The sequence below is a fragment of the Equus przewalskii genome, chromosome 21, assembly GCF_037783145.1.
Source record: "Equus przewalskii isolate Varuska chromosome 21, EquPr2, whole genome shotgun sequence".
Classification (NCBI taxonomy): domain Eukaryota; kingdom Metazoa; phylum Chordata; class Mammalia; order Perissodactyla; family Equidae; genus Equus; species Equus przewalskii.
In genome coordinates this window covers 18,990,663-19,018,370 of record NC_091851.1, presented here as the reverse complement: position 1 = coordinate 19,018,370, position 27,708 = coordinate 18,990,663, and the positions used below count along the sequence as shown (strand labels likewise).

Sequence of the window (27,708 nt, the reverse complement as noted above, 5' to 3'; positions counted from 1 at the left end):
TGAGGGCATAATTCCACAAAAAGACTTATACATGAATGTTCATAGCAGCTTTATTCATAAATATTCCATTAAAAATAGAATGGATAAACAAAATGTGGTATATGCATGTAACAGAATCCTACTCAGCAATGAAAAAGAGCAAATTCCTGATATATTCAACAACGTAGATGGATGTCAAAAATATGTCGAATGAAAGATGCCAGACACAAAACAGTATGTAGTATATGATTTAATTTATATTAAATTCAAGAACAGACAAAATAAATTATGATGATGGAATCAGAATAATGATTGGAGGTGGAGATTGATAAGGAGTACAAAGGAACTTTCTGGGGAGATGGAAATATTCTAGATCTTGATCTAGGTGCTGGTTACACAGGTAGTTACTTGGATAAAAATTAATCAAGTTGCACACTGAAGATTGATGTATTTCACGGAACGTAAATTATGCTTTGAGAAACAAAACCCTTCCATGCACAAAATACCTATGGTAGTTTCTGTTTTCTGCACTGAATTCCAAATCCTGGGGGAGGGGCCCTAGGACAAGGGATAATAAGAGGGGCCGAAAGCAAGCAGGGCAGGAGCAGTGTGGCAGGAAGCTGGGGCCATGGAGGGATGTGGCCCAAGAGAAGTCTGCTGTGTTAGAGGAGGCCCATGAATTTTAGGAACTCTGATTTCTAACTTCGATGGCATGTCTTGCCCGTGGGCTCATTTCCCTGTCTTCCCATGAAACCTCCAGTAAATGTCTGGTGCCAAGCAACCTGTATCAGTGGTTCTCAGTAACGAAGGGCAGGATGGCAGCTCCTGAGTGGCAGGTGACCAGCAACACAATGCCCTGAGGCCAGAGAGGAGGCCATGCTGACCACAGGGGCTGGATAGCTTTGAAGGAGCCAGCTGTAGCAGGGACTGACCCAGGAGCTGACATGAACCAAGCTCCCCCTCCTTCTGAGACCCCTAAGAGGTAAGGTGGGCTTATAGCAGACCCTGTTATGTCCCAGATCATGGCTTGGCCCATCTCATGTGGCTGGTCAAGGCAAGGGTGACCTCAGGAAGCCAGAGGACTCAGAGACCTTGTGTTGTAGAAAAGAAATTACCAGAAGAGAAGACTCCAGAGGATCACCAGCAATTACCTTTGGGTGGTGGCAGTATGAGGACAGATTTTGGGTTTCTTCATCAAACATTTCTATTTTTTTCCCATATTAAATATATATGCCTCTATTAATTTTTCCCCAGCTTTATTGAGCATATATATTTTTTTGTAATAAAATTGTTTGAAAAAATAAAGTAGTTTAAAGAATAACGGTTTAAAAACTTATTTGAAACGAGGTTGTAAAGGTAGGGGTTATATTTTGTTTTCCAGTCTTGGAGAGTTCTCTGAAGAGACTCAGACTCAGAACATGTCCCTTTTTGGGGCCCTCTGGCGCTATCTTTGGGCCTGACTCTGCTCTCTGGGGGAAGACATGAGCTGGTGGTTGCTGACTCATTACACGTGAGCCACAGCCCTCCGTGGAGCACTGGCCTGGGGACATGGGCCACCTGCTTGGGGATGAGCTTTATGGGGGAGAGGGGCTCTGAGGCCTTCACTGGCGGGTGGCCTGGGGCACAGATCACTCTCTAGACTTGCCCTTCCACTAGTAAATGGACAACGATCAATGAATTCTACTCATGAAACAGGGCAGAATGCAATCAACAATATAAGATAAAATAATATAAATAGCCAGACTGGGTCAAAAGATGATTTTTAAATTTCACTTTTTAATTTTTTTCTTGAAATAATTTCAGACTTTGAAAACAGTTGCAAAAATAATACAAATGTTTATATCTTACATAACCACAGTACAATGATCAAAACAAGAAAACTAACACTGATAGAATATTATTAACTAGTCCAAAAGCCTTAGTAAGATTTCACCGTTTGTCCCAGAGATGTTCTTCTTCTATTTCAGGGTCCAACCCAGGATGCCACGTTGCTTTCAGTTGTCATGTCTCTTTATTCTTCTTTAATCTGGAACAGTTCCTCAGTCTTGTCTTTCATGGCCTTGACATTTTTGAAGAGTTATTCTGCAGATCAGTGCTGTTCAATATAACTTTTTTTTTTTTAACTATCCAGTAGAACTTTCTGGGAGATAGAAAATTATGAAATCTATATCTGTGCTGTCCAATATGATAGCCACATGAAAATCACATTTGGAATGTGGCTAGCAGGGGTGAGGAACTGAATTTTACATTTTATTTAATTTTAATTAAAATAGCTACATGTGGCAAGTGGCTACTGTATTGGACAGGATAGCTGTTGAATGTCCCTCATTTGGGGTTTGTTTGATGTTTCTTCATGATTCGCTTCAGATTATGAGTTTTAGCAAGAATACCATAGATGTGATGTTGTGTCTACCTTTGGTTCCCCGCCAAGATGGCAGGAAACCACTGAGGCTAGGATTTTTATTGTGGCAAAATATATATAAAATTTACCGTTTTAACCATTTTTAAGTGTACAGTTCTGTGGCAGTAAGGACATTCACATTGTTGTGCATGCGTCCCCACCATCCATCTCTAGAACTTTCTCACCTTCCCAAACTGAAACCCTCTACCCATTAAACAAAAACTCCCCATTCCGCCTCCCCCAGCCCCTGGCAACCACCATCCTACTCTCTGTCTCTATGAAGCTGACTACTCTGGGGGCCTCATATAAGTGGAATCATACAGTATTTGTCCTTTTGCAACTGGCTTATTTCACTTAGCATAATGTCTTCAAAGTTCGACCATGTTATGGCATTTGTCAGAATTTCCTTCCTTTTTAATGTATTCCATTGTATGAATATACTACATTGTGTCCATCAGTAGACATCTGGGTTGCTTCTACTTTTTGGCTATCGTGAATAATGCTGCTATGAACGTAGGTACACAAATATCTGTTTGAGTTCCTGCCTCCATTTCTTTGGGTATGTATCCAGAAGTGGAATTGTTGGATCATATAGTAATTCTATTTTTAATTTTTTGAGGAACTGCCATACTATTTTCCACAGCAGCTGCACCATTTCACATTCCCACCAGCAATGTACAAGGGTTCCAATTTCTCCACGTCCCTGCCAACACTTGTCATTTTCTGTTTGTTGTATAATAGCCACCCTAATGGTTGATATCTGCTATAACTGAATGTTTATGCCTACCCCTCCAATTCATATATTGAAACCTAATCCCTAAGGGGATGGTATTTGGAGGTGGGGCCTTTGGGAGGTGATTAGGTCATAAGGGTGAAGCCCTGATGAATGGAATTAGTGCTCTTTTTAGGAGACCCAAAAGAGCTCCCTTGAGGACACAGCGAGAAGACAGCGTCTGGGAACCAGGAAGCAGCCCTTACCAAACGTGGAACTGCAGGCACCTTGACCCTGGACTTCCCAGCCTTCAGAACTGGGAAATAATGTTTGTTGTTTAAGCCACTCAGTCTGTGATGTTTTTGTTATAGCAGCCCGAATGGACTAAGAAAGTATCTCATTGTGTTTTTGAGGAAGCTATATTTTTTTAACACCCTGTGAGATGCAGCAAAGACAGGGTGACAACAGCATTTGGAAGCCGGTCACCACACTCCCAATGTTCTTCCTGCACGAATTAGATATGAGGTCACTGGACTTGGGGTGGGTAGCAGGCAGGAGCAATTCTCGAACCAATCAATATTCACCCTCTCTTGGCTAAACAAGACAGAGCTGACTTTATTAGTTGAGTTCAGGTCTGATATTAACACTTTGTAAATGCTGAATATTGTGAAATATCCCCAGAGTTACCCACTAAACTAATAAAATCTTACCTAAAGAGTGTTCAGGCATCTTCCTACAATTCAGTCTGGGATTCAGTACTGGCTTTGGAGACAGGTATGTACTCACGCATTTGCACGTGATTTCTGCCAAACCTCTTAACCCCTCAGTGTCTTTCTTCCTTTTTTAAGTTGCAGTATAAAGTGTAACAATAAGTGTACAGTTGATGCATTTTTACATATGCCCAGGCTCATGTACCCACCACTCACATCAAGATATAGAACATCTCCATCCCCCTAGAAAGCTCCCTTGTAGCCCATCCGTCACCATCCCCCAGGGGTTAACCAGTGAAATGATTTCTATTTATGTAGATGAGGTTTACCTGTTTTTGAATCTTACCTTTCCTTGTAACTGGGAACAGTGGCATGTACTCTTTGTGCTTGACTTGGTTAGTGCCCATTCATCCCGTTTAGATTCATCCATGTTGTGTGTATCAATCATTTGTCCTTTTTCACTGCTGCATACTATTCCATGATATCAGCACATTACAGTTTGTTTCTCCATTTTCCTGCCGATGGACATTTGGTTGTTTCCAGAGTTTTCCTGTTGTGAATAAAGCCACTATGAACACCATCTTTTGTGCGTGTTTTTAGGTGGACACACACCCAGGAGTGGTTGACGGGTGATAGGATTGGCACATATTTAACTTTAGAAAGGGCTGCCAAACATTTTCCCAAATCTTTTAATCTCTCTTTAAAACGGGAAAAATAAACCTCTACCTGGTTATTGTGAGAGTATTTAATGAGCCCTACAGTATAAGACTTTAAGCCTGTACCAGGAACACAGTGAGCGCTCAGTAATTGCTGGGCTCTGCCCCAGAGGAAGCGTGAGGGGGTTGGCAAGCACTGCAGGAAGATGCCGGCCCCAGATCCCTGGGTGGAGAGGCCTTTCCCACACAGCACTCCGGCCCACACCCTGCGTGCCTGGGGAGCCAACCTTGGCGCCCCTGCGCTGCACCCACCTCCCCCGCCTACCCCCACCCCGATCCTGCTTCCTCAGGCCCAGCATGTGCCTCGCCAGGCTGGGCACTCGCGCCCTTGTGAATTTTGCTTGACATTCGGCGTTTATCGATCACTAACTGTGTGCCAGGCCCAGGAGCGAACAACATAAAAACCCTCGCCCCCTCAAGCTACTCGGCGGAGAAGCTGCTGCGCATAGGAAGCGTGGGGACCGAGCCGGCCGCAGACTCCGAGGTCAGACGCCCGCTCGGTTTCTAGCCACACCCTGGACTTCTCCCGGGAGTTGCTTGAGACGAAGGGAAGAAAATAATCCGCTTCCCCGCGCCCCAGCAGGAACCCGGGTCTCCCGAGCGCCGGTACCGCCGGCCGAGGCCCCGAGACCCGGGGCAGGCACCCCGCCTCCAGGCTTCCCGCGGCCGCGATGCTCCGCCCCCCGCCGCCTGGCCAATGGCCGCGCGGGCCCGGCCCAGACCCTCCCCCCTCTCCCCACCCTCCCCACACCCCCCGGCCTCCCGGGAGCCGGTTCCGAGCTGGCAGCGGCGGTCGGCAGGACCCCGGGTCGTGGCTACCCGAGGTAAGCTCGCTGCCCTGGGTGCTCGGTCCTCTGGGCTCAGGGTGCACGGACGCCTTTCAGGGAAGTGGCCCGTGGCGGCAGGAGCCGAGGGGGACTCGGAGTCTGCCGGGGCGCACGCACGGGGTGTGGGGCGCGCGGGGGGCCGGGGAGGGGACAGGGCGCGCGGGGCCGGGGAAGAGCGGGTCCAAAGAGGGCTCCACTCGCCGCATCCAGCATCGGGGTCAGGAGGTGGGTGGCGCAGGACGTCTGCTCCGGATTCGGCGAGGTTAGGCCGGAAGGCGACCGGCCTCTGCTGCAGGGCTCCTCCAGCCGCCCGCAGGTTCAGGGTGACCTCTGGTGAGGCCTAGCCCGGATGCACCAACCTCTGAGGGCGCGGCCGCGCCTGGGGGTCGAGAGCTGCCGCCTTCCCCAGGATCTTGACAGTTCTTGGTGGTGACACCTGCTCAGAACAGTCTCCCCTCCCTCCGCGAACCTGGGTCCGGCCCAGGAATCCGGGAATCCGAGCCGAGGCGGTGGGGCGTCGCCCCGCCCGCGTGGGTGGCTGTTTCTTTCCAGAATCTCCGGGGCAGTCAGGTCGGCAACTCTCCTCGCCGCGTCGGTGCAAAACACTCTGCCAGCCCTCTTCTCTGAGACGCGAAGGAGGTGCCGGGAAAACAAAAACTGCGTTCTCCGTATGGTTGCTGTGGAACCTCAAAAACATCTGGAAGGACGGTCGGCGACCTGGCAATGGCAGCTGCCGTGGAAGGGGGGGTTAGAATGTCCTCAGCCCTGTCTGAAAGATTTCCTGGCCCCTCCCAGGGCTTGAAGACGGGGCCTATGTGAGCCTCACTTGCTGCACGGGCCTCTGTGCCCTGCGAAGTGTATGGTGAGCTTCAACAAGGCAGCAAGTCCAGGGTTCAAAGTCATGTCAGAGCCAGTGGTCAGCGGTGCAACGTGGCATCTCTTCTCTTCCCATGGGATTGTGGCAAGGATAAAGTGAAAGCAACTTAAGATGTGCCAGCTTATAGTGGACGTTCAATAAACGTGAACAAATACGGGCTTCCTTTGTTTTTGGTTGGACCACATCATAGCCCCATACCACCCAAACTCTGTGCCTAAAGGGCTGAGACTGGGATGCAGAAGAATGCATCACCTGGCTCCCTCCTGGTACCTTCCTGGATGCCATGGGGCAAGGAGAAAAGGGTCTATTAGCCACCATAGAGTTGTTCTTTGCTCATCTGAAGGCTCAGAGGACTCTCATCTCCCCCATCCTCCTAACCTCTGTCATTAGCAGCGGCCCCATCATGGATGTTGTGCTACATTCCTGGTAGTTGGCAAACGAAGTCATGCAATGTGAGGCTGTAAAGCTGGTAGACAGGACTGCTGCCCTGTTTCCCATGTGGCGAGGGATTGGTGGCCTCAGCAGCTTTTGGGCACTCTCTGCTCTGCAGAACTGTCTCCTAGAGACAGGCCTGAGACCCACGTTTCTACTCCAGCCTGGCCCTCTCTCCTCCGCCCCCTTCCCTTCCTGAAAACCCACTTGGACATCCAAAAGCATCTCAAGCTTCACTTGTTCAAAATGGAACTCTAGAGTCCCCTCTGTGCCACTGCTCCTCTCCCAGGTTCTCTGGCCTGTTAAATGCACCAACCATCCACCCACTGCCTGAGGAGTCATCCTTGATTCTTCTCTCTCCCTCACCTCCCACATCCACAAAACACCAGGAATCCAAACGTTTCTCGCCACCACCACCACCATCTCAGCCAACCCCTAAATGTGTCCCTGCCCTGGCCTCCTGACTTGTCTCCCTGCTTCCGTCTTGGCCCTTCCACAGTCCAGGGGCCTCACAGCCGCTGGCAGAGAGTAACGTAAGTCAGATCCTCTCCCTTCCCTGCTGAGATCGCTCTGATGGCTTCCTTTTCCACTGCAAGTAAAACCCAAAGTCCTTGCCTTTAACACCCTACATGAATGGTCCGTCCCAACCTCCTTGACCTTGATCTCTGTCCCTCCCCTTAGCTTTCTAAACCTTGACCACTGACCTGCTTTCTATTCTTTAAACATATCAAGCTCATTCCCACCCTAGGACTTCTCACTTGCTGTGCCCTCTGCTGGAAACACCGATCTTCTCACAGCCAAGAACACCTCAGCTCAGGTGTTGCCAATTCAGAAAGGCTTCCTTGACCATCGTGGTTCCAGCAGCGTGCCCTTGGCCAGGGGCTCTGTCTCATTACCCTGCTTTATTTTCTTTATAACCTTTACTACTATTTGGAATTCTTATTTATGTAGATGTTTACTGATTTGTTATCTATCTCACCCCAATAGAATATAAATTGGATGATGGCAGAGGTCTTGTCTGTCTGATTCTCTGTAGCTCTCCCCAGTGAGAGAGGCAAATAAGATGCAAGGAAACAAACACATCTATAATTGCAAATTGTGGTAAGTGCTGCCTAAGCATCTGGTGGCAGTTGCTCGTATTTGAGGCACTTTTATATTTCAGGTTATAAGACCGAACTACTGTAATGTCAAAACAAGCTCTCTGAGCCATTTTAGGGGTAAGGAAAAGCCTGGAAAAGACTGGTAACTTGCACCAGGTCACACAGTGAGGGGAACTCAGCCTCCTACTCTAAGCACATGTATGTAGCAAGCTTTAGAGGTGGCCTGCTGTCATGTTCTGGAAAGAACCTGCTTCTGGATCCTCAGTTCTTTGCTCTTCTACTAACTAGCAAGGCCCCTTAATTTCTTGGTACTTCATTTTATTCGCCTTTAAATTAGGATGGATCCTGTTATTATCATGTTGGGCTGCTGCTTTTTTCCCCCCAGTATACCCCAAAGCAGCAGCATTTCTAGGTGGAGCCCTCTTATTATCAGCAGCTAGGGGCACATACAGAACTGGGGCAGATGTGGGGGGAGCCAGAGCGCTCCCCAACCCTAGCCAACCCTCAGGGCACACATGGGCCCTAGACCCTCTGGATCTGATTCTTTTTGGTTCCTCCATTCATCTGTAAGCAAATTCACACAGGGCCTCTGGGACTCAGGCAATCATAAAATAGGATGATTAAAGACAAAAGCAAAAATTCCAAAGAGTCGAGAAAGAAAGAATTGCCTTTTGTCCTACTCCACGCTCACCCCTGCTGCCATGTGTGGTCTATCTTCTTCTAGTCTCTTTTCATCTCTCTCAGTCCATCCACCCTTCATGGGCCAGAGCCCTCTGTCACTTCAGAACCTGGACAGCGATGACGGTTGCCGAGGACAAGACTTTTCAGTATATCCGCCAGCATCACAGCAATTTTTCCCGGATCCATGTTCTGGAGATTCTGCCTTACTTGTCCTGCCTCACAACCAGTGATCAGGTGAGCCAGGGCGTGACGGCCAGCCATGCACTGGGGTCAGGACTGTGGAATTCCGAGCTTCACCCAAGCCAGGGCCAACTCCTTCCTTCTCCCTCTCCTTGACACTTCTTTCAGAATGAAGTGTGGTTCAAGGTGACCTTTCCGACTTCCCTGAGCTCCCTCTTGTGTTGTTTTGGTGTAGTTCTCAAAAACATGGCGCTGGCTCTCTGAGATTTCCGGGCTCCACCTCTCCCACTTTTATCAGAACCTTCTTTTTCTTCAACTCTCTTGTCCTTGTTCCTGCTCAGTTTTTTTCTTTTCTTTTCTTTTCTTTTTTGTGAGGAAGATTGTCACTGAGCTAACATCTGTGCCAATCTTCCTCTATTTTGTATGTGGGACTCTGCCTCAGCATGGCTTGATGAGCAATGCGTAGGTCTGTGCCCAGGATCTGAACCCACGAACCGGGGGCCGCTGAAGTGGAGTGTGTCAACTTAATCAGTATGCCACCAGCAAGACCCCATGCTCAGTTTTGATTTCATTCTCCTTGTCATGGGACCCTGTCCTGGCAGGGAGCCTGGGGCTCCATTTTTGGGGGGTTTTTTGGGGGTTTTTTTTGAGGAAGATTAGCCCTGAGCTAACATCTGCTGCCAATTCTCCTCTTTTTACTGAGGAAGACTGGCCCTGAGCTAACATCCATGCCCATCTTCCTCTACTTTCTGTGTGGGACACCTACCACAGCATGGCTTGCCAAGCGGTGCCATGTCTGTGCTCAGGATCTGAACTGGTGAACCCTGGGCTGCCAGAGTGGAATGTGCACACTTAACCGCTGTACCACCAGGCTGGCCCCTGGGGCTCCGTTTTGAGAGTTCATGGGAACCAGGCCGCAGTAGCCCGTTAGGACTTCTGTGGGCCCCTAGTGAAGTGGGCCAGATGCCCCCCTCAGTTTTAGCAGTTCTCAAATGGAATCCCATGGCTTTCTGCTTCCTCCGCACAGGTGCGGGTGGCATGCAGGTCCATGGCTAACGGGCCTCGGCCCCTCCCCCTTGTATTTTGGGGTTTGTGACGATACCTTGCCCCCTCATTCTTCTGTAAACGTTTCTGTGGGTTTTCATTTCTCCTGTCTCGTTGTTCGTATGTGCTAAGCCTCAGTTTCCTCATCAGTAGAGTGGAGTAATAATAGCATTATGTAAGATAATTCACACGAAGCCGTGAGTGGAGAGCCTGGAACACAGTGAGAGCCCATTTCCTGGTAGCTGCCTTGAAACTTGGGCTCAAACCCTGGCCTTGTCCTGGGCTCCGACCCAGTTTCAGATGGCTGCCTCCCTCTTGTGCTTTCTCAGGGCCCTCCTCTGCAGCTGCACGCTCCTGAGTAGGGAAGGAAGCAGGGTCATCTGGCTTGAGCAGGGCAGCGGGGCTGTGTCTTCCTGTCTTCCAGGACCGACTGCGGGCCACCTATGAGCGCTGGGGGAACCAGGACACCCTCTTGGAGCTCTTCACCAGCCTTCGGCGGCGGAACGGCTGGGTGCATTCCCTCATTGGGGCACTGAGGGCCTGTGAGCTGTCTGGTCTCGCTGATGAAGTGGCCCGCATATACCACAGCAGCTTGCCGCGTGAGCCTCCTGCCCCGGCCCTCCTCCTCGAACCCCTGCCTGATTCCCCTGGCCTCCACTCTCCCTGTCCCCATACCCCTATCACCTCTGTCACCTTCCCTCCCATCGCTCCTGGGCAGTGGACAAGCCTGGGTGTAGATCCCAGCTTAGCCAGTTATTAGCTGTGTCCTTTTAGCCAAGTCCCTGGATTTTTCTGAGCCTTGGTCTCCTCTATAAAATGGAGCTAATGGCAACATCTAGCTCATAGGGCTGCAGTGGACGCCATGGGGTGATGGCGTGTTGAGTGCTTAGCTGGCACCAGGCACCTCCTATGTGCTCAGCAAATGGAGCCTCCTTTAGTTTCTGTGGCTGTGACATTGGCCTCCCACCCCTTTCTCCCTTCCTCCCGTTTCCTCTCCCTCGGCTCATCTTCCCTCTCTCCACTCCTCTCTTCTCCTCTCCTCCCTTCACTGCCTCCTCTTTCTCCTTTGGGGGTTCCTTCCTTCCTTTCTCCACATCTCTTCCCCTCCCCCTGGTTTCCCTTAGGACCTTCTTGGTCCCCCACCTCAGCGACCCAGTTACTCCCCAGCTCCCTCTCAGTGCTCCCTGCCAGGCCCAGGCCAGAGAGGATTTGATGAGGTCAGGTCTGAGGGGCCGAGACAGGAAGAAAACTCAAGGCAGACTATTTATATTTCAGACTGGAGACAACTCCTGAGACCCTGCTCAGATTTACAGCCTTAGAATATCCCCATGTTGGCCTTTTTTCCTCTTCCCTTCCTTTTCCCTCCCCTCCCTCCTACTGTGTCTCTTCATTTGTGGAGATTAACAGTATTCCCCCCAACCCTGAATGCAAAAGCCGGGGGTTGGGGGCAAAGAGGAGGGGCTGAGGAGGCAGCATCAGGTCAGGGATCAGTTAGTGGTGACAGCCACCCATGAGGAAGAGAAAGCCACTGAGTCCCAGAATGCCTGGGGACAGAGAAATGGTGACTGCTGACCCAGTCTGGCCCGTGAGGCGCCCCACACACTCGCGCCCCCCTCCTACCTCTCCTTGTCGTCTCCAACTCCTCTCTCCCTCCCACTCCTGCCTCCCGCTCAGTGAAGCTTGTCTCCTCTGAGGAGTGCACCCCACATCAGGACAGCTTTGGAGCTGGAGGTCCAAGAGCACCCAGGGCTCTCCTGTTGTTGGGAGCAACCCTGATTCCTCCTTGACACTGCTATATCTTTGTCCTCCAGGGACCTCTAACCGCCCTCCAGCCCCACTGGAGCCGTCATCAGTTCCTGCTGAGGTTCCAGAGCCCTCCATCCCCGCTGAGGCCCCCAGCGCCCCCCACAACGGCTACAGAGGGGAGGAGCCAAGTTACCCCATGCCTGTCCAGGACACGCGGCCGCCAGAGCCCGAGGGAGAGGTGTGTCCTCACAATCTACCTTGGGCCCCCTGCTTTTTTTTTTAAAGATTTTATTTTTTCCTTTTTCTCCCCAACGCCCCCCGGTACATAGTTGTGTATTCTTCGTTGTGGGTTCTTCTAGTTGTGGCATGTGGGACGCTGCCTCAGCGTGGTCTGATGAGCAGTGCCATGTCCGCGCCCAGGATTCGAACCAACGAAACACTGGGCTGCCTGCAGCGGAGCGCGCGAACTTAACCACTCGGCCACGGGGCCAGACCCATTGGGCCCCCTGCTTTTGTGTTCCTGTCTGCCTACTTCTGCTCACCCAGCCTTCCAGAATGCCTTCCCTGCCCACCACAAATCTTGCCTAATCTCTGCGAGGAACCCCAGGGTTCCCCCAGTGGGGATCTCCCCCAGACCAGCTGCCAGACTGCCAACCAGGGCTTTACCCTGTGGCAGCCCCCAGCCCTTTGTCATCAACTAGCTGTGAGGTCACAGTTTTGAGGTCTTTGCAATGATCTTGTGAGATGTTCACCTTGGCGAGGGACCAGGGGATGACATATGAGAGGGGAATGAGGAAGCAGGAGATGCTGGGGTAGGAGGGGTTAGTAGAGCTGTGATTATTGCCAGTAAAGCCAAGTTTGGGGGAAAGATGACCGATTCTATTGAGATATGATGAGTGGGCAGTGGGGTGTCCAGAAAACACCAAACCGTGGACTGGAAGCTCAAGAAAGGGGTTTGTGCTGTGGCTGCAGGGGGGGAGACCTTTCTACAGGGCCAGACAGATGGATGGGGACTCCCCGTGGGATTTGTGTGTGTTTTCTATGAGGTGGGTTCAAGGTTATCTGTAGACAGAGGGCCTGGCAACGATCAAAGTCGAGGCAGGGGCTTCCTTGGTTCTTGTGCTCCATGGCATGCACTGAGGCTGGTGGGTCTAAGGCCCCATGAGTGCAAGCTGCTCTTTGCCAGCTCCTGGGAGAAGCAACTGCCTTATTCACATTTTCCTTCTTGCAGAGTTCAAGGAAAGCCCCAGAAACACCCAGCCCTGGGGCTGTCCTGAGGAGACCAGATGGCCCCCTGGAGCCCTCCTCTGACCTGGCAGCCACCAGCCCTCTGACCTCAAGTGGGCCTCAGGAGCAGGACACAGAACTGGGCAGCACCCACTCAGCAGGTATGCATGGAAACTGGAGTCCTAGGGCCTCTCTGTCCTCCCAGTGAAGGTGAGGATTAGAGTTGCCCCTCTGGCTTCCTTGGACTCCTAGAAGGCAAGAGTGGGAAGAAAGGGAGTTCATGCCAGGGAGCAACCCAATTCCTTAATTTTTTTTTTTTTTAAAGATTGTCACCTGAGGGGCTGGCCCTGTGGCCGAGTGGTTAAGTTCGCGCGCTATGCTGCAGGCGGCCCAGTGTTTCGTTGGTTCGAATCCTGGGCGCGGACATGGCACTGCTCATCAAACCATGCTGAGGCAGCGTCCCACATGCCACAACTAGAAGGACCCACAATGAAGAATATACAACTATGTACCGGGGGGCTTTGGGGAGAAAAAGGAAAAAATAAAATCTTTAAAAAAAAAAAAAAAGATTGTCACCTGAGCTAACAACTATTGCCAATCTTCCTTTTTTTTTTCCTCCCCAAAGCCCCCCGATACATAGTTGTATATTCTAGTTGTGGGTCCTTCTAGTTGTGGCATGTGAGATGCTGCCTCAGTATGGCCTGATGAGCAGTGCCATGTCTGCGCCCAGGATTGGAACCAGTGAAACCCTGGGCCCCCAAAGTGGAGCATGTGAACGTAACCACTCAGCTACAGGCCTGGCCCCAGCAACCCAATTCCTTAGAGGATGTAAGGGTTAGCATTTGCTGTGTAACAAACAGTTCCAAAATTTAGTAGCTTAAAATATGACTAATTATTTAGCTCATGATTCTGCAGGTCAGCAATTTGGGCTGGCTCAGCTGGGCAGTTCTTCTGATTTTGGCTGAATTCCCTCTGGTATACACACCAGTGTACACATAAGTTCTGCTTATGGCTGTTGGCTGGGGCACGCTGGTTGTCCTCCATGAGTCTCTCATCCTCAAGCAGACAAGCCCATTTCATGGCAGCTGAGCAGAGTTCTGAGAGAGGAGGGTCTCCTGGGGCATAGGCTCAAAACGGGCACAGCGTTCCTCCTGCCTCATTCTGACGGCCAAAGCTAGTTACGAGGCCAGCCCAGACCCAAGGGGTAGGGAAACAAATTCCGTCTCTAGATGAGAGGCCTGACAAAGTCACATTGCAGAGGGCATGAATACAGGTAGGGGAAGAGAATTAGGGCCACTTCTGCACTCTACCAAAGGGACTCTGTAGGGTTCCACCAGGACGTGAAGGACAGAGCAGGAGAGAATACAGGGCTGGGCCAGCTGTTGGCAGGGGAGCCCGTAGGCACTGTCCTACCCCAAAGGGGTCTCTAGCTCCCAGCAAATCACTAAAACTTCTCAGCCCCCAGAGGAAGTATGGTCTTCATCAGTCCGGGGCCTGGACCCCCGCACCAGACCTCAGTGCTCCCCCTCAGGAATATAAAGCTGTCCACTCTGACCTCCCAGACTGGCGTCTCTCTGCCCTGCTATTTCCCAAACTGTGTTCCACATACTGGTGCCCAGCCAGCCCTCAGTGCTCCTGGGACAGCCACAAGGCACGTGAGCAGTTAAAGGCTCAGAGAAGCCATCTTAGTGCCTAACTCTCCTGTCACCCTGACACTCTGCCCCATTCACCCGTTTGCACTTTGCAATGTTAGCTTTCCGTGGAACACCTTTCAGGAGACGCTGCCATGGAACACCTTTCAGGAAAGGCTGCCATGGACCAGGGAGGCATAGGGCACTTTGATTTCAGTACGTGCATGAACACAGGTCCCACGAGATTCTTTGGTGTTCGATTTGGGACCAGGGACACATCAGAATCACTCCCGGCCTGTGTCAGCTGTAGGGCCTGGAATGTGTGTTCTGAGAAGTCCATGGGGAATGCTGATATAACTGCCTTTATGGACTATCACCACCTGCTCCCTCTTGCTTCCCCCAGTTCAGGCCCTCGTCTCAGGGATGGCTTTGTCCCTCCACTGCCCCAAGCCTGCCTCTGGTGCCACGGGACTGGTGTGAACTCTTCTGCTTGAGCCATCCTGCTGCCCCTTGCCCCGGTCCAGGATTGCTCCTGCTGGTGGTCGAGGAGGAAAGATGGCAGTGGGAGAAGCATCCAGAATTCTACCAGGCTAAGGAGAAGATGGAAAAGGCAGACACAGGAGGAAAGGGGGCCTGTCCCTGTCCCAGGCAGGAGAAGAAAAAGCAGAGAGGATAGGGGCCAGCCCGGTGGCGCAGCGGTTAAGTTTGCATGTTCCGCTTCTCAGCAGCCTGGGGTTCGCCGGTTCGGATCCCAGGTGCGGACATGGCACCGCTTGGCAAAAGCCATGCTGTGGTAGGCATCCCATGTATAAAGTAGAGGAAGATGGGCATGGATGTTAGCTCAGGGCCAGTCTTGCTCAGCAAAAAGAGGAGGATTGGCAGTAGTTAGCTCAGGGCTAATCTTCCTCAAAAAAAAAAAAAAAAAGCAGAGAGGATAATTGATAATGATCTTCAAGCTCCTAGACACCGTTAGGGAGGGACCATTTCACTCTTGTGAGAAAACAGACCTAGGGCTGCAGGTCAAGGACTGAGGATAGACGGGACCAAGGATGTGTCTGCAGCTGTTGACCCTTTGGGCCTGGGAGCAGTGAGCAAAGGAACTGTGGAGACTTCTCCATGGGTAGGAGGTTGGGAGGCCTGGATGCAGAAGGGACTTGAGCTGGGGCACAGGGGACCCTTCTCCAGCCCTCTGATCCCAGAGCTACTGTGACTTTAGGGTAACACTCTGGTGGGTTTGTTTCCCCTTTTGTTTTGCTACCTGCAGGCATGGTCTCCGGCCTCACGTCACCCCGTGGGCCTGTGTCTCCAACCGTCTCCTTCCAGCCTCTGGCCCGTTCCACCCCCAGGGCAAGCCGCTTGCCTGGACCCCCAGTGTCAGCTCTGTCTACTGACACCTCCTCCTCCTCCACCATCTTGGCCTCTTCAGGGAGTGCTGGTGACCACGCTGAGGCTACCATCTGCTCCAGTGGGGTGGAAGTGCCCACCACCTCTATGACCACCAGCACAGTGCCCTCCAAAGTGCCCACGAAGCCAGCATTTCCCAGCACAGTGCCTTCCAAGTTGCCTACCAGCTCGAAGCCCCCTGGTACAACGCCTACTAAAGTGCCTGCCAATCAAGCACCATCCAAATTGCCCATCAATTCAACGCGTGCTGGCACAGTGCCACCCAAAGTAGCTACTAGCTTGGCTCCTGACCACAGGATACCCATGAGCATGATGCCCAGCAAGGTGCCTGCCAACACCGTGCGCACCATCAGGAGCAGCCAGAGACCTGAGGAGGTGAGTCCTTGGCCCTCTAAGCAGTGATCCAGGCCCCTTCCCCCAGCCCTGTCCTTGGACTCTTTCCAGTCTCCATTCTGTTTCCAGCCTGCACTGGTCCAGGGTGTAGGGACAACTGAGACCCAGCCTCCTCCAGATCCCACACCGTGTCCTTTAGAGTAGTAATAAACATTGGAGCTCTTAAGTGAGGATGCCTCAGGAGGCTCAGGTGTCGTGGGTCACCCCTGCTAGTCACATGCATTAACCCACGTAGAGCTCACAGCTCCCTGTTAAGCTTAGCAGTGCCATTCTATAGATGAGGAAACTGTGAGGGGTAGGGTAGAGCAGGGCGGCCTGTCTGCCTCGATGCCTTGCTCTTCACCACCAGGTATCCGTGACCTTCCATGGATATCCCAGTCATGCCTGCCCCTCCGTGACCAGAGTTTTACAGACTGCGGTCCCAGTCCATCCAGCCTGGAGCAGCTGCTTTGACCCAGCAGCCCCCACAGCTGTCCCCTCTGAGCCTGCATGTGTAACCCTACTGCTGCTGTCTGCCTGGAGGAACCAAGTCCATGGGGCTCCTTGAGCATGTGGCCAGGCTTCTGACCCCATGGCTGGGCTATGGCCCTCAGGCTCAGGCAGAATGTCAAAGTAGGATGGGGCTGCACATGACCAAAGGCCCTGGGGTGGGGGTGAGCTCACAGGCAGGCTGGTGAGTAGAGAGAGGGCTGCCCTGAAGGAGGTCACCGCTGATGCTGCTGCCAGGCCTTGGTCCCCTCCTCCCCCATGCCCTCCTGCACCGTCAATAGGTTGAGTCCTTAAGAGAGGGTGGCCTCAAGGGCACTATGGGCTGGGAATTTGGGGGCTTGGGTACTGGTTCATGCCGTGGCCTGGGAGTGGGGCTACCCAACCTGAGTTTGCCCCGCTGCCAACTCCAGCCCCTCCTTTCTTTCCCAGGAGACTCCAGCATCTCTAGCACCCACAGGTGCTGCGGCTGCTGGAGGCAGCTCGCCCTGGCCAGACAGCAGCTCCAACAACTGGGGCTCAGAGTCAGAGCTGAGCAAGCCCGGCAGGCTGATATCCCGGATGGACAACCAGCCATTGTCAGTCTGCTCCGCGGACCTCGCCATCAGCTCCAGCGACAGCTTGGGCACAGGGCCTGAGAACGTCCCGGAGGAGAATGAGTATGATTCAGGGTCGGTGGACTCCATCAGGATCCATGTGGCTGAGGACCCCAGTCCCGACCTACTGGAGGGCAACCCCAGGCCGCAAACTGACCAGCATCTCCAGGAGTTCGAAAAGACGCTGTGTGGCTGGACTGTCCCTTGGGTTCAGTGGCTTGGGGTGGCTGCAGCTGGGGCAATCCTGGCTGCGTTCCTGGCTGTGCTGTACCGTAGGCGCCTGCTCCAGTGACGCCCCTGGGCCCTTCCTGCCTTGTGTCTGCTTCCTTCCCTGCAGTACATCCGACCTGAACCACGGAGCTGGGCTGTCCCGCCCGCCTTGTCCCTTTTTCGGGGCTGACAGAGCCTGGATCAGAGGGGAGCCAGGGGGCCTCAGGCCTGGCAGGAGGCTGAGTCATGCCTGGACTGAGTCCTGGGAGGCAGCATTTCCATCCCAGCTTGTGCCCTCTGTGGCTCCCTCACCCTCCTCGGCTTTCTGAGCCCTGGGCTACCTGGTGTGCTCCAAACCTCACCCACCTAGCAATCTGGGTTGTTGCGCTTGTCCTCTGGGGGAGGTGCCTCTGTCCAGGCTTTATCCCTGTTTGCCCAAGTCTGTGGATCACGAGGTGCTGCTGGAGGGTGCAGAAGGTTGGCAATGCCCCCCATCCTGCCCTGGTCCCTGGCAGCTAACAGCAGATGTGTGGGTGGGGACTTACAGGACCTCACTCCAGCCCCCAGCAGCTCAGCCTGACGCCATTGCCCCAGAAGCCGTAGGGTGGCCCGTCTCCAGGGATGCAGCTCTTCTAGGCAAGGGTAAGGAGGAGGCCCGGAGATTCCTGTGGACCCCTGGGAGACCGAGGCAGCTGCTAGGCCTGAGGACCACCTCCAGAGCTCCCTCCAACCTCCTCACCCCCTCTCCTCTTTCCCTCCCTCCTGGTCTCCATTCTCTTCAGCTCTATAGGAAGGTTGGGGAGGGGGCACCTGTGGGACAGAGCTCAGGCCAAGATTTGGATTTCAGCTCCACCCCTTCCTGGGCTGTGTGGCCTTGGCAGATGATCAGATTTCTCTGGTCTTGCTTCCCCATCTGGACAGTGAAGATCGTGGCTCATCCTTCACTGGGTTCTTCTGAGACTGAAACATACGGGTGTTTGTCAAGTGCCTGGCCCAGAGCAGGTAGCCACTAAATGCTTCCCCCACCTCTCCCCTGCCCAGCCTGGTAGAGGTGAGGGCATAAGAGGCAGAGTGCCCAGGGGTAAGGCTGCAACTCTGCCGTGTAGGGCGGCCTAGGCCTGCATCCTGCTCTGTCTCTCACTAGCTCTGTGCTCTTGGGCAAGGTGTTAACCTCTCTGTGCCTCAGCTTTCTCACCTGTAAATTGGGGATGAATAGCAAACTTATATATACATATATTTCTTAGTGTTGTTGTGAGGATTAAATGAGTTTATCTATATAAATCTTAGAATGGTTCCTGGCATTTGCTAAGAGTGGGACACGTTGTTATTATCACTGTTCAAATGTGGAGGGACTGGAGCACTTGGCTACACCTTTAGAGGCAGACCCAGACCCTCCTGCCTCGCCCCTTTATATTTGCCCCTTATGTTGTCCTGTGCATTGGGGAATTGTTGGGGAGTAGGGAGGGAGGCATGTCCGCTGGGGCAGCTGTGCAGGATGGGGGCTGGGGTGCCCCCAGCAGCCAGGTGGATTGGGGGTATCCTTGTGGGTTCTTTTCACGCCATCATTGCTGGACAAGGGGCAGGCACAGGAGCCTCTGGAGCTACCTCCATTTCTGGGCTCTGCAAGGGACAGGGACTAGAGCCCTGGGGACACATCAGGGGTACGGGTTGCCGTGGCCCACCCCCAAGCTGTGAGTCTGCAGGGTTCTGCACCCTGCTTAGGCTGCTACAGCCTTTCTTTGCACTGCCCTAGGGGATTTCAGTGACCTAATGACCTCTACTTCAACCTCTGAACTTCTCTTCAACCCTTGCTCCAAACGCAACAACCTGCACCCTGAAACCAGGAGTGGTCCCTACCCAGGCTGTCTGCACCACGCCCCATCAGCCTTGCTCTTGACCAGCCCTCTGTGCTCCTCCCTCCCTTTCAGGCACCCAGGTCAGTAAACAGTTAATGCACAGGTATTAGTTTTAATGTGTTACCCTCCGAGCGTAGCTTTGGAAAGTTTCACAAAAAAAGCAATGTGTAGTCCCAGAGAACACTACTTAAATGATGAGATTTCAAGCACATTGACCAGCTGCGTGGGAGATACTTTTGGCTAAGGTGTGTAGGAAGCATTCAGGGATCTACCTGGCACTTTTCAAATTATGCCTCCCAGAAGCCCTGACTTGGCCGGCATTGAACAGCATTCCTATCTTGGCTGTCGTCAGCCTGAAGGCCTCTAAAATGCCACCTTCAAGCAGGATTGGGAATTGGCTAGTGTATTGAGGCCTGTGGCCAGGAGAGGGTTTGGGGTAGTTGATAAGATGTGTCAGATCTCCGGAGTCCTCGGTTTGGAGTGTGGCTTTCAGCTGCAGGAGGGTGCATATAGGACAGAGACCCAGGCAGGTTACCCTCACTGCCATGGCATGGATGACGTGGAGGCCAGAACCCAATGGGAGGGAGGGAGGACCTCTACCCCCAGTGGTGGGCCCAGCCACCTATAGTTGGAGACTTGGGAAAACACACTTCCCCTAGGGGTAGAGGCTGGAGAGGGGCCAGAGGGCCCAGTGCCATCCTGAGCACTTAGTGCAAACTCACCAGGAGCCAAGGTACCCGTGTATAACTCCCTCTCCACCTTCTGTTTCCCGCTGACACATTTCCCTCAAAGCTCGAGAGCTGCCACTGCTTCTCTCTCCCTGGGAAACACCTGTGGACCCTGCTTGATGACCTATGAAGCCAGACTCTCACCTTATTTCCCTTGCTGGATGTACTCAGATTTAACAGGATTTAGGGGAATTTCTAGTCAAAGATCAGAAAGATGCCCTTTACCCTTTCAGGCCTTGGATTATTCATAGCTTCTTTCAAGAAACATCTTTTATTATGGAAAACTTTCAGATACACACAAAAGTAGAGAAAACAGACTAATAATCCCCCATGTGCTCATCACGCAGCTTCAATAATTGTGGACTCATAGCCAGTCTTGTTCATCCCTGCCCAATTCCCCTTTTTCTGTATAGGTTCCTTTTGTAAGTTAGAGTGAAGGGTTCAGAAAGCCAAGGGGCGGACTTTCTCCCAAGGCAGCGTTAGGTAACAATGAAGAATTCCCCTCTTGGTTTCTTGGCCTCTGTGGGTGACATCCCTATTGAACCAATTCCAAGTATGAGCAACACTGGGTCCCTCTCTTAGGAGGGGACCAGAGGGCTTCCTCCACTGACAAGCTCCTTGGGGGGTCTGGCTACTCTCCTGTGCCAGGTGATGATTGATGGGGGTGTGCAGTGGCAGTTTGCAGCATTACACCAGGGGCCTCCTCTATAATCTGACAGAGCCCTTCCAGCAGCAGAATTTCCATTCTGAGCCAGATTCAAACTCCACAGCATGTCTCCTGCTCTTACAGAAGTCTCCTAGGAATAGAGTCATTCGGGCCTTGAGGTCCATTGCTTTCCACCAACGAACAATCAAGAAGCTGATAGGAACCCCGTCCCCCCACCTCCAGGGAAAGTGGTGTCCAGGATCCCCGGTCTAATCTGTGCTGGAAGTGATAACTCTCCATGGATGAGAATCACATGCTCCCCATGTGCTCACCTTTCTGTTCTTTTCCCTGTAGCCCAGAGCCATGAAGTTCACACCTGGTGCTGGACCTGCTCACCCAGCATTCTTCACTCCTGCTGCTGCCGTTGTTAACAACAGCAATAATAAAAAGGGCTACTTTCCTACCCCTTACCTCACTGTGTGCCAGGCGCTGGGCTAAGTGCTTTACGTATATTAACTCATTTAATCCTCACAACGACCCTACGAAAGGGGTACCATTATGACCCAATTAACAACTGGTCTGCAGGACTGGGAGGGAGGAAGGACCAGAGGTGACAATGCAAGGGAAATCTCTGACCCTGACTCCCAGAGATGGATGCTCTCTACGCCCATGACCCACAGCTGATTGGGTGTCTGGGACCCGGGACCCCATTTAAAGTGAGATTTCACACCAGCATATCTCTGCCCAGTGTGCCAAGATCTGCCACCTGCTGTCATAGTGTGATACTGTGCAATAGATAGTTAATATAGTCCCAGAGATGTTGTAACAATATGACTATAATCATCCTGTGTGTGCCCAGGCTTAATGGTTTGAGGCCGTGTGAGGTGGGGCAGGGGACACAAGCCTAAAATGCCAGACCTCCAGAGGCCGGTTTGGTTTGGCAGACATTGTTTATTAAAAGATTCTCCCGTGCCAAGTCCAAGCCTAAAATGAGTAAGACAGCTGCATACCCTCCGGTGGCTGGGGATGGCCCACAAAGTGTGGTGGATACAAATAGACTTTCATATCATTCTTTCATGTATTTATACAACAAATATCTATTTTGAACCTACTATGTGCAGAGTACTGGGATAGGTCTTGGAGACATAGAATAATAAAGCAAAGACCCCACCCCAAGAACCCCCTTCCATTGTCTCCAATACAATTGTGAGTGGTCTAAAGAGGTGTTCCAGAAGCGTGAGGGGGGGTGGACGGAAGGGACAACTGTTTTGATCAGTTACATACTATTAATAATTATAACCACCAAATCCAAGAAAACAGTAACACTTAGAGCCTATAGGGAATAAGAAAAATATTAAGTATAAATTTACAAAGATACCCACCAGAAAGGCTAAAATGAAAGTGTCTGACAAGATCAAGTGTTGACGAAAATATAAAGCAACTGAAACTCTCAAACTCTGGGGGAAACGTAAGTTGGTAAAACCCTGTTGTAAAATTGGCGGTATCTACTAAAGCTGAGCGCATGCCAACCTAAGACCCAGCAGTTCCACCCCTGGATACATACACAACAGAAACAAGAGCTTATGTCTACCAAGACATGTGCAAGAATGTTCCTCACTGCGCTCTTCATACTTGCCCCAAACTGGAATCCACCTAAATGTCTCTCCACGGTAGAATGGATATATAAGTTGTGGTGTAGTCACACAGTAGAATACTAGTATACAGCAATGAGTATGAATGAAAATATTGCTACACGTAACAATGGATAAATCTCACAGGCACGATGTTGAGCAAAAGAAGACAGTACACACAAAAGTGCTCGCTGGATGGTTCTACTTGTAGAAAAATAGAGAAATAAGCAAAATTGATCTATGGTGTTGGGAGTCAGCATGGTTACTTTGGGAGGGATAGAGCCAGGAATGGGTGTTCTGGGGCGTGGCTCTACCTCCTGGTTTGGGTGTTGGTTTCATGAGTATTTCAGTTTGTATTCAGACTTCCTGCTGGAGATGTGGAAATAAACCAAGATCATCCAAATGAGAACAAGCAGAGGCTGTTCATTCAGAGCTTGCAAGGGAGTCAGCCACCATCACTTGCGTTTGGCAGGGAGGGACTCAAAGCAGGCAGGGAGTGGGAAAACTTTACGGTGAAAAAAGGAAGGGAGGCTCCAGGTGTGCTGTGATTGGAGGTTCTTTGCCTGGGATGCCGGAGGGGGCCTGACCAGAAGGGGGGCATCTTCCGTGATTGGTTGGAAGCATATTTGGCTTTCTCTGGTTGATCCTGAGTTGGAGAGAGGGCAGAGTGGTTGGGGATTGGGAAGAAGCTGGCACACCAAGTCCTGATCATGCTGGGCCCATTGCTGCAGAGGTGGTGGTTTGGCTTTCCAGGCTGGTTACTGCAGAGAGTTCTATTGTCATATATGGTCTGGCCACTGTCATTCGTATATTCAGTCTCTAGGAGGGAAGCGTATGGGCCTCCACTGCTGGAATGGGCTGGGGGTGGGCACATACACAGTTCTTCCACATCTCATCCCTCCCTGGGGTCAGTGGTGCCCCCCATTCCCCCAACGTGAGGCCAATGGCTAGAAGGCTCTGCTCCCAGTATTGCTTAGCTATCACACCCACCAAGGTTCTTTTTTTCTTTAAGGCCTGGCTTAAAGCCCAGCTCCTGTTCCAAGTCTTCTTTGATTGGACCCCTCTCACTTATTAGCCTTCCTAAATTCCCATGGCTTACCTCAGCCTCTGCTGTGTAAATTCCCATCTCCTTCCTTGCATTTGAAAAACCTACACTGAATATTTTCCTTCCACTTACTCAGTGCCGTTTCTATAAAAGCAACAGCAACAAAACAAAAAATAACATGCCCCCAAACTCACAACTTTTTGTTCAAGTAAAACATACATACTAAAAAAGGGTACTCAGAGACAGGATCGGGTGGGGGGCGGCCAGAGGGTGGAAGTCAGGAGAGAAGATGGGAGGGGGTGGGAAAGGGGAAGAAGGGGAGGAAGCCCTGGGTTCTAGTTCTGGGTCCACACAGCCAACTCCTGGTGTCCCTCACCCTCCTGGACCCGTAAACCATGAGGCTGGACCAGGTGATGTCAAATACTGCCTCCTCCGTAGCTTAGTCCCCCAGCCCTTGAGTGTCCTTGGCATTAATGGCTGCGCCAGCTTCCTACCCCTCCTGTGTGCTCCTCCCCCAGCCCCAGGTGCCATTGCCATACTATCTGAATCACTGATTTCCTAGCAATCAGATGCTGTCTTCTATTTAATCAATTCGCTTGTATTTAACATAAGAAGAAAGAAAAAATCTTTTCATCATCACATGCAGCTGGAAATCGGCTTCTTGCACGAGGCCTATCCAAAGGAATTGGGAAAGAGAGAAGCTGGTAATCGTTGAAAGAATTGCTCTTTTTCCTACTTGCTGTCACGATGTCCTTAGAATTATGAGTCCAAGGACACTTGTTTGCAGTCATTCTGCTATTATTACTTCTAGAACTTAAAATCCTTTACCATTTCCTTCGTTCAGCCCATAGTCATGAAGGTCCGAGCCTAGTGAGGCTACTGCAGTGATGTAAACGGAGCTTTCAATCTGGGGGCTTGTTCGGACCTCTCCCCTTTTCCCTCCTGCTTCACTCTCAGGGCGGGTGGGGGAGAGGGGTAGGGGGTTCTACTCAGAGACAAGCTACGCAGCACTCAGAGCCTGGAGGAGGCTGTCACTTTCTGGGCTGGCTCTGTGGACTCCTTCCTTCCCACCCAATCCAGGGGTGTCAATCTCCCCTCTGAATTTTCAACTTCCTTAGTCTCGTCTCTTTAAAACATCTTTTAGGGGCCAGCCCAGGGGCTGAGTGCTTAAGTTCACATACTCCGCTTCGCTGGCCCAGGGTTTTGGCTGGTTCAGATCCTGGGCGTGGACATATCACCGCTCATCAGGCCGTGCTGAGGCGGCGTCCCACATAGCAGAGCCAGAAGGACCAACAACTAGAATATACAACTATGTCCTGGGCGGCTTTGGGGAGAAGAAAAAAAAAGATTGGCAACAGATGTTAGCTCAGGTGCCAATCTTTAAAAAAAAATCTTTTAATTATACAAGTAATACGTGAATATGTGCTTGCTGTAAGACGTTAAAATACCAAACTATACAGTTATATAGGCCAGAGTTTCTCAAACTTCGGGATAGGTACAAATCCTCACGAGATCTTGTTAAAGGCAAGTGCTGACTCACTGTCACTGCATTTCTAAGGAGCCCTTTTTGAGTAAAGACAAAGAGCAACAATTGAAAATGCCCTTCCCTCCCCTGCAATCCTGTTTTCTTTTTAGGGGGTTTGATAAACATCATTCCTTGCCTTTCTCTATGCACTTCTGTGCCATTTGGTAGCCCTGACTTAATCCCATCCTTGACTTTGGGGCTGGGGACACTCTGAGGTCCTGTTCATAGCAGTGAGTGCAGGGCCTTCTGGCCTCCAGCCTCCTCTACAGCTCCCTGTAGCGCCACACAGACGATTGTTACCAAGCTTAGTAAGTCTTTGCTGAATTGAATTTAGTTATGCAACAATCCAAACAATTTGGTCATTGTTTCAGTTGGTTGAGGACTCTCTGGTTCTGGATTTTTTCCCACCATGTGCAGGATGAGCCACCCTAATCACTGATGAAATGGAGAACGGGGCAAAGCCAGAGCCCCACACAATGCTACTCAAGACCATTGGCCAACTGACCTTGTCATTAGTCAATTAATCAGCACTCTACTCTCCCTACAGTCATCTAATAGGTAAGAGTATACACAAAACAACCCCTGTGGAGGTGTATCTGTTAACTAATGCTGCACAAGAAATGATGTCAAAACTTAATAGCTTAAAACAACACATTTAGTATCTCAGTTCCGGTGGGTTAAGATTTCAGGTGCAGGTTCGCTGGGTCCTCCAACTCAGGGTCTCTCTCAAGGCTGCAATCAAGGTGCCAGCAGGGCTGATGCCATCTCGAGGCTAAATCTGGGGAGGATTCACTTCCAAGCTCACTCATGTGGTTGTTGCGGGATTCAGTTCCTCACTGAACTGTTGCTTTGAGGACCTCACTTCCTTGATGGCTGTTGGCCAGATGTTGCCCTTAGTTCTTCCACATGGACTTCTCCATAGGGTAGCACACAACATGGCAGCTTGCTTCATTAGAGTAAGCAAGAGAAAAGAACTAGAGGGAGTGTGAGAGCAAAACAGAAGTCACAGTCTTTTGTAACTTATGTTGGAAGTGACATCCCACCATTTTTGTAAATTGCACTCAAAGGGCAATTTACCAGGAAGTGGGGATCATTGGGAGCATCATCTTAGAAGTTTTATACCACGAGAATTGACTTTGGCTCTGTCCTGCAAAATGACATACATATTTATCTTTGACCTAGCAATCTCATTTCTAGAAATCTAAGCCAAAGATACTTTGCAAAAATAAACAAAGATGTATGTACAAGGCTGTTCATTATGGCACACTTTGTAAATAGCAAAAGACTGGAAATGAGCCAGGTGTCCGTCAAAGGGACACTGTCTGAACAAACCATGGTATCTCCACCTTGGAGTGCTAGGCAGCTGTAAAAAGGAATGAGGAATTTTCTTATACTGCTATGGAGTGAACTCCATGATGTTTTGCTAAATGAAAAAACAGCAAAATGGGGAATTGTATACAGCTTGTTTTAATAAAGACCAAATAAAGGTTTTGTTTAAGAGTTGAGGGTTGGTGGAGGAGGGGACTCTTGGAAGCTTGGGCCTGGTCTCCTCTGGACTTCGCCCCATGCAGCTTTCCCCTTGGCTGATTTTGCTTTGTGTCCTTCCCCTGTAATAAGTCTTAGCCATGAGTAACACTAAACCAAAAAAATTACTACTAAAACAACAAAAAAAGAGGAGTCAGCCCTGTGGCTGAGTGGTTAAGTTGGCACTCTCTGCTTCAGTGGCTGGGGGTTTGCCAGTTCAGATCCTGGCTGCAGACCTAAGCACTGCTCATCAAGCCATGCTGTGGAGGCATCCCACATAGAAGAGCTGGAGTGACTCGCAACTAGGTTATAGCTATGTGCTGGGGCTTTGGGGAGAAAAAAGCAAAAAAAGAAGAGGAAGATTGGCAACAGATGTTAGCTCAGGGGCAACCTTCCTCAAAAATAAAAAATCATAGGCTTTTAAAAAAAGTTGAGTGGCTGGCCTGGTGGTGCAGTGGTTAAGTGTGCATGTTCCGCTTTGGCGGCCCGGGGTTCACCAGTTTGGATCCTGGGTGTGGACATGGCACTGCTTGCCAAGCCATGCTGTGGTAGGTGTTCCACATATAAAGTAGAGGAAGATGGGCATGGATGTGAGCTCAGGGCCAGTCTTCCTCAGCAAAAAGAGGACGATTGGTGGCAGCAGTTAACTCAGGGTTAATCTTCCTCAAAAAAAAAAAAGTTGAGATGGGAATTTCTTGTCTATTTTTACAGAAAGGTAAACCAGAAACCAGGTTAAAAAATGGTTATCATGGCGGGGGAGAGGAGGGAACAGAGGGAAGGGTTCAAGGTTAGAACTTAGACTTCTCTGACTATACCTCGTTTTGGAACTATGTTACTATTTTACATAATTATATAAAAAAATTAAATTTAAAAAATTTAAATCTCTAAAAACTGAATCAAAATGGAAACAAAATGGACTTGTGTATCAAGCTGATGGCTGAACTACACAGAGAGTAATTATTCCAAATGACTTTAAAGCACAACAATTTTATTTTTCACCCTAGTGCAGTGCGCCCTAAGGACAAAAAGAACTGCAAAGAAATCTGAAACAGCATTTAGTGATCACATTGTTGGTAATAATATTGATATTTTTGTTCAGAAACTATTATCTATGGATTTAATGATGATGAATAAGTGAAAAGCAGTAAGATATTGAGGTACGAGGAAGCCATTTAGTTTAAAACTAATTCAGCCTGACCTTGTTTTTCCAGAAAGGCCTGACTGTGCCTGTCGAGCCTGCATTGTACATCTGCTTTAAACATTTACGATGTCCCAAAGCTAAGAATGATGCCTGCAAAGATAGGGATGTATACCTCCCTCTACATCAGCATTTCTTTAAAGATAAGCATTTCTTCCCAGAAACTAAGGATTAAGTACTGACCTACTCTGCTCATCTTGTGA

The 27,708-nt window shown here is 50.6% G+C and overlaps 1 protein-coding gene and 1 long non-coding RNA gene across 5 annotated transcripts; one reads left to right on the top strand and one right to left on the bottom strand.

Annotated features, from left to right (window-relative positions):
• Positions 1-1,735: 1,735 nt before the first annotated feature.
• LOC103559809 (uncharacterized) lies at positions 1,736-5,904 on the bottom strand. The gene is made up of 3 exons (XR_547059.2): positions 5,705-5,904; positions 4,149-4,352; positions 1,736-2,119 (listed from the first exon to the last, which is right to left on the bottom strand). It is a non-coding gene; the product is annotated as an uncharacterized lncRNA (long non-coding RNA).
• MAVS (mitochondrial antiviral signaling protein) lies at positions 4,948-21,052 on the top strand. Of its 4 annotated transcripts, none has more exons than XM_070588873.1 (7): positions 4,948-5,342; positions 8,499-8,669; positions 10,084-10,258; positions 11,471-11,643; positions 12,637-12,793; positions 15,528-16,042; positions 16,979-21,052. In XM_070588873.1, the coding sequence occupies exons 1-7, from the start codon at positions 5,190-5,192 to the stop codon at positions 17,432-17,434; spliced, it is 1,800 nt and encodes a 599-aa protein (XP_070444974.1). In that variant the 5' UTR covers positions 4,948-5,189; the 3' UTR covers positions 17,435-21,052. The 4 variants fall into 4 exon arrangements, with proteins under 4 accessions (XP_070444974.1, XP_070444976.1, XP_008531807.2 ...); XM_070588875.1 differs by having other exon boundaries at positions 5,204-5,342; positions 8,479-8,669; XM_008533585.2 differs by lacking the exon at positions 4,948-5,342 and adding an exon at positions 6,092-7,187.
• The last annotated feature ends 6,656 nt before the right edge of the window (positions 21,053-27,708 follow it).